This window comes from Alosa pseudoharengus, unplaced genomic scaffold (genome assembly GCF_046254945.1).
Source record: "Alosa pseudoharengus isolate Yale_2024_CS ecotype anadromous, Long Island Sound unplaced genomic scaffold, YU_APseudo_1.1 YU_APseudo_1.1_scf_1, whole genome shotgun sequence".
Lineage (NCBI taxonomy): Eukaryota > Metazoa > Chordata > Actinopteri > Clupeiformes > Clupeidae > Alosa > Alosa pseudoharengus.
This window is the reverse complement of record NW_027468564.1, coordinates 46,454,562-46,467,874: the sequence shown is the minus strand read 5'-3', so window position 1 is coordinate 46,467,874 and position 13,313 is coordinate 46,454,562. Positions and strand designations below refer to the sequence as shown.

Genomic DNA, 13,313 nt, shown 5'->3' with positions numbered 1-13,313 from the left:
TATCGTCTACTTTTTATTGATATTGTCTATTGCGATACATATCGCTATCGTTTTATCGCCCAGACCTATTTACATTCTTAGATTAATCTTATTATGTCTCAATTAAATTTGATCCAAAATGCCCCCCTCCCCCCCTTCCGCTTTTGGTGCTACCCTGACTTCTGGCTGCAGTGTAGCTGCAGCACAATAAGTAGATGCAACATATTGGGTACTGAAATATTCACAAGAATCCATAGAAATTGAATCTTCATGTTGTGTTATCCAATATTAGTTGTACAGATGTATAGTCTATCTTATACACACTCATTGAACCAACAAAGTAAATGCAAAAATAGAGACATTTTTGTAATCATTCCATATTTAGTGTAGTCATTTCATATCTGAACCCCTGAAGTATAATCCAAATACAAGCATGAAACCTCAAAGTGTTACCTTTCATTTGAGACCAGGATTATGCTTCTACACAAAGGGGTTCATGTGCAGTAAGCATTTGATTGTCAGTATGCATTTTGGATAAGAAAAAGTCCTATGGGGAGTATCCATAGGCATTTTACAAAACGCATGGGCATACCTTGGCAAATAATAGTCTAAAGCACTCATATTTTCATTCTATATTGATCTACTTTTGCACACAACTTCACAAGACCTGGTGCTAGGGCTCAGTTGTGTTTCTAAGGGATATCAAGAGACCTAGAGGGCTGAAATGTGGTCAGTTCAGAGATGCTTGTAATCCGGCAGAAAGAAAAAACTATATTCTAGCCTCTGTAACTCTTTGTGAGTACATCACACATTTATTTAGACTGTTTCCTACGAAAACTAGAGGTTCTCAGCTTTCTATAGAGGTCCAACATTTGATGGTAGGCCCCAGAAGAGGTGGGAAGAATGCCCTTCTAAATAGGCACAGTGCAAGTTCAGGAAAAAAACTTGAAATTCCTTTTGATAGTTAAGAAGTTAAATTTCTCAGCCCTCAGGCTCTTCCTAAGGATACCTCCACTGATGAAGATGGCCTGAAAGGTTAATCTTATGTGTGTGTGTGTGTGTGACTGTGTGTACTTGTATTTATGTTGGATTTTTAAATTGCTATACAACCTGCACTCTTTATAGTTTGAACAATGCATCCTTTTTCTGCATAAGATGGCAGTGTTTTATTTTCTCACTTTATGAGAACAACTGAAAAATGTAAATGTGAGTGTGTGTGTGTGTGTTTAAGTATGTTGGATTTAGTTATTGTGCACTTTTTTACATTTATATTGGATTTTATGGTACGGTGGTGTTTTTGCAAATGTTAAAATGTTCAAAACTAATGCACAGTATATATATATGCAACTGCAGTATTTGCACTGTCAAAATGTTGTATTTATATAAACTGTGGGTGAACTTAAACGAAACTGTATGGCTATGCGGTGGTTCCTGTAGGCTTTGCATGCGGTGGGGGGGGCCTCCATGTCAATTTTGCTTGGGGCCCCCAAATTCCTTGAAACGGCCCTGGCCTAGCAATTTGAAGGTAAGAAAAGTTTCCGAGTGTCTGTGGCGCTGTTGATTTTGTCATTGTATAGTAGTTTTTGAGGTCATCAGTTATTTTTTTTGATTTGTGCCATTTCCTCTCCGGGGTTTGGTAATTGATGGCCGACTTCATTTATCTGAACATGTAGCCTCAATTTCAAAATCATGTCGGTTTGTCCTGTACAACATTAGGAAAATCAGACCTTATCTGACACAAGATTCCACATAACTTCTTGTGCAAGCCATGACTATCTCCAAACTGGAATATTGTATTTCCCTGTTAGCTGGCGCCTGCCTGATTGTGTAGTAAGATCGTTGCAACTGATTCAGATTTTCCTCAGTGTTTCCTCATTGGTGGAATGAGTTGCCCAGTGCTCTGTGTTCCTGTGATAGTTTTGGGTCTTTCAAGAAGGGTCTAAAGACACATCTGTTCACCATACACTTGGTTAATCTTATGTGTTATGGTTTGTATATTATAGTATTTGTTTATTTAGGCTATTGATCATTGATATTGCATTGGCATTATTGTTTATTATTGCTATTCTCTTTAATGTAGTTTTACCAACATTTTAAAACTGTTCACTGTTAATGTTAACTATTGTATTGTTTTTATTTGGTAGTTGCTTTGTACAAAAGCGTCAGCAAAATCCCATAATCGTATTGAATATTGAGATTGCACGTCCATCTGAGTCATCACCAGTCACAATATCGGTGTTCTCTTATATAGACAGGTCATCTGCCAGAAAATTAGGCCTATTTTACTTGTCAAAGTTTTCTCTTTGGATTCCTTGTCAGAGCCCCGTTTTTTGAACATTTATTTTATCTAATGACAATGACATAGAAAACATAATGTATTGCATCCACATATCCATATATCCTTAAAGAAAGAACACAGTGAAGCAATAGAAAACACCATTCTAGGTTTGGTTGTTTAGAACAGAAAATCTGGTTGCCCGGACAACGTGACGTTTTGGCTTTAGTACTCTATTGCACTTGGATATGTAATTGTAGTCTACTTTTAATATTTAAAAGCGGTTTGACTATCCGGAATTAACATTGAAGATATCAACAATGTCTTTCTGACTAGTTGTGATTACATTTTGGATAGTTGGAATTGTCATTCAAGATATCTGTAACGTAATTGTGACTAGTCGAAATGACAGATAGAGATGTCTGTAATTCAGTTTTGACTAGACAAACTGAATTAGAGATATCTGCAATAACTTCATTGAAAACAACATTCAACTCGCCACACATCTTAAAGGACAATTGCAGATATCTGTAATTCAGTTTTGGCTAGGCAGAATGAAAGTTAAAGATATCTCAAACGTCATTATGACTAGTGCAATTATTGTGCATGACATTGCTCTATTTTAGATATCCATAAATATGTAATTTCTCTTCCCCACCATAATCAATCAATTGTGGATATCTGAAATGACAATTATGGATAGGAAGAATGTAGTTGCAACTTGCGGATATCTGAAATGTTTGTTTTGACTAGGCAAACTGAATTACAGATATCTGCAACATATATCCAGTCTAGCTGTTATATGTTAAAATGGCTTGCCATAGCACTTGCCTGCCATGTCTGTACAGAATCTCCTTCCAGGGTATCTCGTGTACCAGCCCACTACTCTCCCGTCACGCACCAATGGCCGCTCGTACCGACGGGAGCCTATCAGCCCCACTGGCCACACCGACACCTGCTTTGTGTAACGCATCTGGCGAGGAAAACGAAAAGGGTGGGGTGTTGTGTGAGCTTATGATAAGCTGTTTTTATACACAGTTTAAAATCAATGTTATGCCACATGCAGTTACTGTAGTGACTTATGTAGGCCTACAAGTTAGAATACAACTGGTCAAAACTCCCCACTCCAAATCAGATAATAGAGATCCAAATCTGCTTGCCAATTTAACTACTGAATGAGTAGTTCAGTGCAATACAATGTAGACAATTTAATGTGGGGTTGGCAATTAGCCTAAGCCTTGATTCTGATATAGAAGTGTGAACACGAACCTCCTCGAAGAGCTCCAGGTCGTATGTGTTGTCATCATCTCCGAAGTACACCACACCAGAGTCAAGGGGTCCCCTGTTCCGCCGAAGCCAGTCCAAGCCGAGGTTTCTCTGTTCGCTCCCTCTAGCCACGCATCCTGACTTGCAATAATCAGGTTTGGGGACATTCAGATGAGTGTACGATATCCGCAAATTTAATAAGAACTTAGCCACCAGGGGCGACTTGAAGTCGGCGTCCTCTACGACGATCCAGTGAAGGTTCGGGACCTGGCGCAAGGTGTTGCCCAGTTGGGTCAGGTCGGCCTTTTGCGTTGGTCTCGTATGAGTTGGGGTGATGACGTAGATCATAGGTATGTCCGGCGGTGTCTTCTTGACAGACAAGGGAAGCATCACCGCCATGATGAGACCCCAAGCCAGGAGAATGCAGATGGAACGTTGCGTGGCAAACTTTGTCATTCTAAACTAGTCTACTAATGTGATGACCAGCGTCTTGGATGAAACCAAATTTTAACAGAACAGTTTCAAGTAAGTCCTTTTCACCTCCCTTAGTTAGTCTTGGCATCTCTCCCCGGCTCATTCTCTGCTTCTGATCACAAGAGTGAGTTTGTGTCCACGTATATCATCCACATGTCAGTGACATTGTCCTTGCAAGATAAAAAGCCATGAGAAACCATATACCAGCGTGATTATTAAGATGGGGGAGGAATGTTGATAAACTAGACAATCAAGCTAGATTCCTTGAGACGTTCATGTAGCCTGTCTGTACTGTACACTAGAGGTGGGTCGGTCGCGAACGAACTAGTTCCTTCGAACGGGTCTTTAAAATGAACGACCTGAACTAGTTCGCCTTTCCAGTTCTTGTTCGTTCTTTCGTTCGTCGCTGAATCACACTGACCTAGTGCTGCTGTGAATGCCTCTGGCCCAGCTTCCTAAGGCGAGAGCCAAACCAATCGTATGCTGTTGTCTGTATTTAAAACGTTCTCATCAAATTAGCCAATGAGGGGCATGAAAGCATAGCAACCGTCTCCATGAAAAAAAACAAATGGGCTAGTGAGACTAGTGGGAGAGCATACGATAAAAAATAACGATAATGTACATTAACAATTCCATTTTGCGTTTCAATATTGGCATTTACATTTAAATATCTGTCTAATGGCAAATGCATGCTGTCTTTGTATTTTCTGTGTCATGTCAGGTTAATAATTGTCTCTTCAATCTGTCTCGTTCGTTCGTTCTCACGCCAAGACCTGTTTCACTTCGGTCTGTCGTTCTCGTTAAGTCAGTCACTCGTTCTTGGCAGAGTGAAGCAGAAGAAGCAGAGTGATTATGGCTCTGTAGCCTGGGCAAAATGGGGACTTGAAACCTTTTCATCAATATAATCTTTCTGCCAAGCCTTTAAACATGTTTGTCGGCATAGCCTACTGGGTCTTTGTTCCTTTATGAATGAACACATTTTTAAAAAAGAAATTAGCTGATCTAGCCGTAGTCTACTTCCATATGTCAATTTAATGTCAAGGTGAATGAACACATTAGCTACTGCTGTTTTGTCTAAAAGTACACATAATCATTTAGTTGCAGCTATATTTGCCGCTACAATTACAGTGTTGTGTTGACCGTTTTCACAAACGAGGAGCTGAGAACCTGCATTCCATGATTCACCGCTGAACTACGTTGTAGGCTACCGGAAATGCGACTGAACGAAAGAACGAACGATTCAGAACGAATCATCTTGGCGAACTGAACGATGCGAACTGTGTCATGAGAACGAACGACAAAATCCACCTCTACTGTACACTACGAAACCAACCCCTTAATTTCACTCCTTGGGCAGTTCTAGCATTATGGATGTGACAGTTGGACTCATTGGTAAACAAAATGCCTTAGAGTAGGGGCAAAATTAGTATCAGTGAATTAATTTGCATACATTTTAACCCATTTAAACCCAAATTTTTCCCAGACATGCAAATATGCAAATAATGTCTTATTAGCAACCCTTTGAAATAATCAAGATTTTTTTTTTTTTAAAGTAGAATAGTACATGAAAAAGTGAGTTTTATTACCGGTGGGATAATATGCGTATACTCAATTAAAGGTTTGCTGAAATTGTTTTTTTGTAAAAAATTAGCGTATTCTGACAGGACTTTCCACACTGATATAAACACTGAGACCAATAGCAACAATAAATATAAAATATAGCCGCAAGCGGCAATGGCGGGCCCGAGCACCTGCGGGCCGCAACCCGTGACATGTCGGAATCCAACAAAGCACCGACGTGGTGCGTTTGTGAAATGTACATTTTTGATGCATGGGCTATTTGCTTTTGTATTTTATTTTCTGCCACATTTACTCGCTTGACCAGGTGGTGGCGCTATGCCAAGCAGGCCCATTGGGTGTCTGGATATCATCATAATCATAATATCTATTAACATGAGAAGTTTCAGACCATTTATTCAAAGCATAGAGCATTTCTAGCACATTTCCTGCTTGGCCAGATGGTGGCGCTATGCTAGGCCTGTGAATTACGAATGTGAATATCATCACAATAATGATATCTGATATTTTATAAACTTTCAGATCAATCACTTAAGGCATTGTCCATTTCTGGCACATTTCCTGCTTGACCAGGTGGTGGCGCTATGCCAGGCAGGCCCATTGGGTGTCTGGATATCATCATAATTATAATATCTATTAACATGAGAAGTTTCAGACCATTTATTCAAAGCATAGAGCATTTCTGGCACATTTCCTGCTTGGCCAGATGGTGGCGCTATGCTAGGCCTGTGAATTACGAATGTGAATATCATCACAATAATGATGTCTGATATTTTATAAAGTTTCAGATCAATCACTTAAGGCATTGTCCATTTCTGGCACATTTCCTGTTTGGCCAGGTGGTGGCGCTATGTCAGGCAGGCCCATTGGGTGTCTGGATATCATCATAATCATGATATCTATTAACCTGAGAAGTTTCAGACCATTCATTCAATGCACTGTGATTTATGACACATTTACTGTTTATGTGGTGAGATATTAAAATCATATCAAATATATAATTTATCAAAAATCCCTTCACAATTTAACATCAGCGACATCTTGGCATAATATTTGCCAAATTTCAAATGAATCTGACAAACCGTCTAGGAGGAGTATGTTCAAATTGATCATATGGCATCAGTATAATTGTCATTCTTTCTGTTGCCAGTTGGTGGCGCTATGCCAAACATGCATTATGGGCATGTGAATATTATCATTAACATGGCCTACAATGACCTGTGAAATTTAAAACATTTCAAGCCATGCATGGTGAATTATGACACATTTATTGTTTATGTGGAAGGGTATTAAAATTAATAATTTCACCATTTCGTCAAATTACATCATATAAAAAAAAACCTTCACAATTTATAATCAGGAACATCTCGGCATCATGTATACCAACTTTGACATGAATCGGATCAACCGTCTAGGAGGAGTATGTTAAAATGTATCATGTCCACAACGCACAAAATCTCAATTACCTCACTTCCTGTGGGCGTGGCTAATGCATTGTACATACGAAAGTTGTTCATCTTGGGGAGATACACACACCTACCAAATTTGGTGTTTGTAGCTGAAAGTATATGCCCACCACGGGAGCAGTCATCTAAGGGGGCGTAAGGGGGCGCTAGCGAGTCTATGGGCCATACCCGGGGCCAAGCTTTTTTACCTAGCTGCTTTGTGTGACACCTGATGTGTGTGCCAAATTTCAAGACTTTTCGATTATGTTAACCACTTCTAAATATTTGCCAACCACAGGATCAGTCACCTAAGGGGGCGCTAGCGAGTCTCTGGGCCACGCCCGGGGTCAAGCTCTCGTACCTAACTGCGATGCCTGACACCTGACGTGTGTGCCAAATTTCAAGAGTTTTTGACCATGTTAACCACCTCAAAAACAGGAAAGCAAAAAAGTAGAATAACAATAATGAAATATAGCCGCAAGCGGCAATGGCGGGCCCGAGCACCTGCGGGCCGCAACCCATGACATGTCGGAATCCAACAAAGAACCGACGTGGTGCATTTGTGAAATGTACATATTTGATGCGTGTGCTACTTGTTTTTGTATTTTATTTTCTGGCACATTTACTTGCTTGGCCAGGTGGGGCAATATGCAAGGCAGGCCCATTGTGTGTCATCATAATCATAATATATATTAACCTGAGAAATTTCAGATTATTCATTTTAAGCAAAGAACATTTTTGATACACTTTTTGGCCAGATGGTGGCGCTATATTAGGCATGTGAATTACACATGTGAATATCATCACAATAATGATATCCAATATTTTGTAAAGTTTCAGATCAACCAATAAAGGCATTACCAATTTCTGGCACATTTTCCTGCTTGGCCAGGTGGTGGCGCTATGCCAGGCAGGCCCATAGGGTGTCTGGATATCATCATAATTATAATATCTATTAACCTGAGAAGTTTCAGACCATTCATTCAAAGCATACAGCATTTCTGGCATATTTCCTGTTTGGCCAGATGGTGGCGCTATGCTAGGCATGTGAATTATATGTGTGAATATCATCACAATAATGATATCCAATATTTTATAAAGTTTCAGATCAATCACTTAAGGCATTGTCCATTTCTGGCACATTTCCTACTTGGCCAGGTGGTGGCGCTATGTCAGGCAGGCCCATTGGGTGTCTGGATATCATCATAATCATAATATCTATTAACCTGAGAAGTTTCAGACCATTCATTCAATGCACTGTGATTATATGACACATTTCCAGTTTATATGGTGAGATATTAAAATCATGACATATTACAACATATCAAAAATCCCTTCGCAATTTAACATCAGCAACATCTTGGCATAATGTTAGCCAAATTTCACATGAATCCGGCAAACCGTCTAGGAGGAGTATGTTAAAATTGATCATGTAACATCAATGTAATTGCCATTCTTTCTGTTGCCAGGTGGTGGCGCTATGCCAAATATACATTATGGGCATGTGAATATCATCACTACCATGGTATTCAAAGACCTGTGAAATTTAAAAAATTTCAAGCCATGCATGGTGAATTAAGACACATTTATTGTTAACGTGGAAGGGTATTAAAATTCATAGTTTCGCCATTTCGTCAAATTACAACATATCAAAAAAAGCTTCACAATTTAGAATCAGAAGCATATTGGCATCATGTATACCAACTTTCACATGAATCGGATCAATCGTCTAGGAGGAGTATGTTAAAATTGATCATGTCCACAATGCACAAAATCCCAATTACCTCACTTCCTGTGGGCGTGGCTAATGGCATGTTAATACAAAAGTCGATTGTTTTTGGGAGTTACACACACCCACCAAATTTGGTGTGTGTATCTAAAACTATATTCCAACCACAAGTCACAGTGACATAAGGGGGCGCTATGGAGTTCCTGGGCCAAGCCCAGTGCCAAGGCTTTTCCCCTGTGTATTCATGGTACCTCTTGACGTGTGTGCCAAATTTCATGCGTTTTCACCGATGGGAAGAACGTCTTCTGGCATCACAATTCATCACATTTTAGTCTGCACAAAATCCCAAATACCTCACTTCCTGTTGGGCGTGGCTAATGCATTGTACATACGAAAGTTGTTCATCTTGGGGAGATACACATACCTACCGAATTTGATGCGTCTAGCTGAAAGTATGTGCCAACCACTGCCTCAATCACCTAAGGGGGCGCTACTGAGTCCCTGGGCCACGCCCAGGGCCAAGCTCTTGTACCTAACTGCTTTGCGTGACACCTGATATGTGTGCCAAATTTCAAGCGTTTTCGACCATGTTAACCACCTCAAAAAAGGAAAACGCTCTGAGACAAAGTTAATATAATAATAATAATAAATATAGCTGCAAGCAGCAATGTGGGGGCCAAGCAGTTGAGCAGGAGTTGTCATGGCAACCCAATGTTGCTACATTATACACACACCCAATTAACCACCCGTCCCACACACACACATATACAAAGATAAACTTCCTCTCCCACACACCCCAATAACCCCCCATACATATGCATACCTCAAACATCACCAAATGTATTGTGCATAGTCAGGTTGTAGTCACAAGTCCACATACCAAGTTTGGTGTCGATACGAGAAAGTGTTGATAATTATAGCACCCCTAGTGGTCAAAAGTCACCACATTTATTGTGCGTCCTCAGGTTGTAGTCACGAGTCCATATACCAAGTTTGGTGTTGATACGAGAAAGTGTTGCAAATTATAGCACCCCTAGTGGTCAAAGGTCGCTAAAATTATTGTATGTCCTCAGGATGTGGTCCCGAGTCAATGAGCCAAGTTTGGTTTCGATACGTGAAAGCATTGCAGAAATATGAGCCCACTTCCTGTGATTATAGCGCCACATAGTGGTCAAAATTTACCACATTTCTTGAGTGTCCTCCTGATTGAGTCCTGAACCTATATACCTAGTTTGGTTTTGATATGTGAAAGCATTGCTGAGATATCACTTCACTTCCTAACTTGATTGGTTGTCACGGGCAACAGGTTTTGAATATGGTTCCAGAAAGCAATGCATTTATGAGTCATGGTATGAAGATCATCTACGTCAAGTTTCGTGAAAATCAGACAAACTTTGTAACCTTTGATGCCTTTTAAGTGTTTTTGATGACGTCCAATATGGCGGTTGGATCATTTATGTTGACGTCACATGTTGGCATGTGGCGGCCTAAGGACCTCTCAAGGTATTAACAGATATCACTAATATGATGAAATTCCAAACACATGACCCGTTACAGGCTAAAATGTAATTTTGCTAATTATAGCGCCACCTATAGGTCAAAAGTCATCAAATTTATTGAGCCTCCTCCTTATTGGGTACTGAGACCCTGTACTGAGTTTGGTGTTGATACGCGAAAGCCTTGCTGAGATCACTTCACTTCCTGTTTGGCGGCTTCGCCGCCAAACTTGATTGGTCACGACGGGCGACGGGTTTTGAATATGGCTCCGAAAAGCAATAACATTTGTGAGTCATAGTCTGAAGATCATCTGCGTCAAGTTTCGTGAAAATCGGACAAACTTTGCGAACTTTGATGCCTTTTAGGTGTTTTTGATTAAATCCAATATGGCAGCCTGATCAATTACGTTTACCCCATAAATTGACATCTGCGTTGAGTTCGGTCTCATCCAAGGATTCCAAATATACCTTAATGTTCAAAATGTGGTGTACCATTCAAACGTTATGTGCATAGATGTAATAAAAAATTTGAAATGTTGGTGGCGCTAGAGCACTCAAAGTGCAGAATTGAAACTTTGATAAATTAAAGATATGACTGAACCGAATCAATGTGCCGAATATCCCAACTTTTTACTGTATGGTTTAATGGCAAATTAGCGTTTCGTTATAATAATAATAATAATAAGAATACGTAGAATCACTATGGGTTGCCTCGCAGCTTCGCTGCTTGGCCCCCAATAATAATAATCCTTACAAAAACAATAGGGCTTTGCGCCCTTCGGTGCTCGGGCCCTAAATATAGCCGCAAGCGGCAATGGCGGGCCCGAGCACCTGCGGGCCGCAACCCGTGACATGTCAGAATCCAACAAAGCACCGACGTGGTGAGTTTCTGAAATGTACATATTTGATGCGTGTGCTATTTATTTTTGCATTTTATTTTCTGCCACATTTACTCGCTTGGCCAGGTGGGGGCTTAATGCAAGGCAGGCCCATTGGGTGTCATCATATTCATAATATATATTAACCTGAGAAATTTCAGACCATTCATTTTAAGCAAAGAACATTTCTGATACACTTTTTGGTTGGCCAGATGGTGGCGCTATGTTAGTCATGAAAATTACACATGTGAATATCATCACAATAATGATATCCAAAATGTTTGTAAACTTTCAGATCAATCACTTAAGGTATTGTCCATTTCTGGCACATTTCCTGCTTGACCAGGTGGTGGCGCTATGCCAGGCAGGCCCATTGGGTGTCTGGATATCATCATAATCATGATATCTATTAACCTGAGAAGTTTCAGACCATTCATTCAATGCACTGTGATTTATGACACATTTCCTGTTTATGTGGTGAGATATTAAAATCACATCAAATATATTACAACATTCAAAAATACCTTCACAATTTAACATCAGCGACATCTTGGCATAATGTTTGCCAAATTTCAAATGAATCTGGCAAACCGTCTAGGAGGAGTATGTTCAAATTGATCATGTGACATCAGTATAATTGTCATTCTTTCTGTTGCCAGTTGGTGGCGCTATGCCAAACATGCATTATGGGCATGTGAATATTATCATTAACATGGTCTTCAATGACCTGTGAAATGTAAAACATTTCAAGCCATGCATGGTGAATTATGACACATTTATTGTTTATGTGGAAGGGTATTAAAATTAATAATTTTGCCATTTCGTCAAATTACAACATATCGAAAAAAAACTTCACAATTTATAATCAGGAACATCTCGGCATCATGTATACCAACTTTGACATGAATCGGATCAACCGTCTAGGAGGAGTACGTTAAAATTGATCATGTCCACAACGCACAAAATCTCAATTACCTCACTTCCTGTGGGCGTGGCTAATGGCATGTTAATACAAAAGTTGTTTGTTTTTGGGAGTTACATACACCCACCAAATTTGGTGTGTGTATCTAAAACTATATGCCAACCACAAGTCACTGTGACGTAAGGGGGCGCTATGGAGTTCCTGGGCAACGCCCGGTGCCAAGCTTTTATCCCTGTCTATTCACTGTACCACTTGATGTGTGTGCTAAATTTCATGCGTTTTCGATTATGTTAACCACCTCAAAATATTTGCCAACCACGGGATCAGTCACCTAAGGGGGCGCTAGCGAGTCCCTGGGCCACGCCCGGGGTCAAGCTCTTGTACCTAACTGCGATGCATGACACCTGACGTGTGTGCCAAATTTCAAGAGGTTTCGACCATGTTAACCACCTCAAAAACAGGAAAGCAAAAAAGTGGAATAACAATAATAAAATATAGCCGCAAGCGGCAATGGCGGGCCCGAGCACCTGCGGGCCGCAACCCGTAACATGTCAGAATCCAACAAAGCACCGACGTGGTGAGTTTCTGAAATGTACATATTTGATGCGTGTGCTATTTGTTTTTGTATTTTATTTTCTGCCACATGTACTTGCTTGGCCAGGTGGGGGCGCAATGCAAGGCAGGCCCATTGGGTGTTATCATAATCATAATATATATTAACCTGAGAAATTTCAGACCATTCATTTTAAGCAAAGAACATTTCTGATACACTTTTTGGTTGGCCAGATGGTGGCGCTATGTTAGGCATGGAAATTACACATGTGAATATCATCACAATAATGATATCCAAAATGTTTGTAAACTTTCAGATCAATCACTTAAGGTATTGTCCATTTCTGGCACATTTCCTGCTTGACCAGGTGGTGGCGCTATGCCAGGCAGGCCCATTGGGTGTCTGGATATCATCATAATCATAATATCTATTAACCTGAGAAGTTTCAGACCATTTATTCAAAGCATAGAGCATTTCTGGCACATTTCCTGCTTGGCCAGATGGTGGCGCTATGCTAGGCCTGTGAATTACGCATGTGAATATCATCACAATAATGATATCCAATATTTTATAAAGTTTCAGATCAATCACTTAAAGCTACATTGTGTATTTTTTTGAGTTAATTCTTAGCAAAAACCCTTTTGTTCTTTCAAAAATATGTGCTCATTCATGTGTAATTACTTCCACTTACTAATCAAAGTATTCTCGTAAGTGTAGA

The 13,313-nt window shown here is 40.0% G+C and overlaps 1 protein-coding gene across 2 annotated transcripts in view; it reads right to left on the bottom strand.

The window, feature by feature from the left end:
• Positions 1 to 4,176, bottom strand: part of LOC143130550 (galactosylgalactosylxylosylprotein 3-beta-glucuronosyltransferase 2-like) — a 101,969-nt gene extending 97,793 nt beyond the window's left edge. For both annotated transcript variants that reach the window (XR_012987997.1, XM_076289995.1), the window contains exons 1-2: positions 3,524 to 4,176; positions 3,086 to 3,227 (exon numbers count right to left, since the gene is read on the bottom strand). Coding sequence is in view for 1 of the 2 variants with exons in the window: in XM_076289995.1 (XP_076146110.1) it covers positions 3,086 to 3,227; positions 3,524 to 3,976 (595 nt within the window). In the remaining variant the exon portion in view is untranslated. The remainder of the gene's footprint in view (positions 1 to 3,085; positions 3,228 to 3,523) is intronic.
• Between the last annotated feature and the right edge of the window lie 9,137 nt (positions 4,177 to 13,313).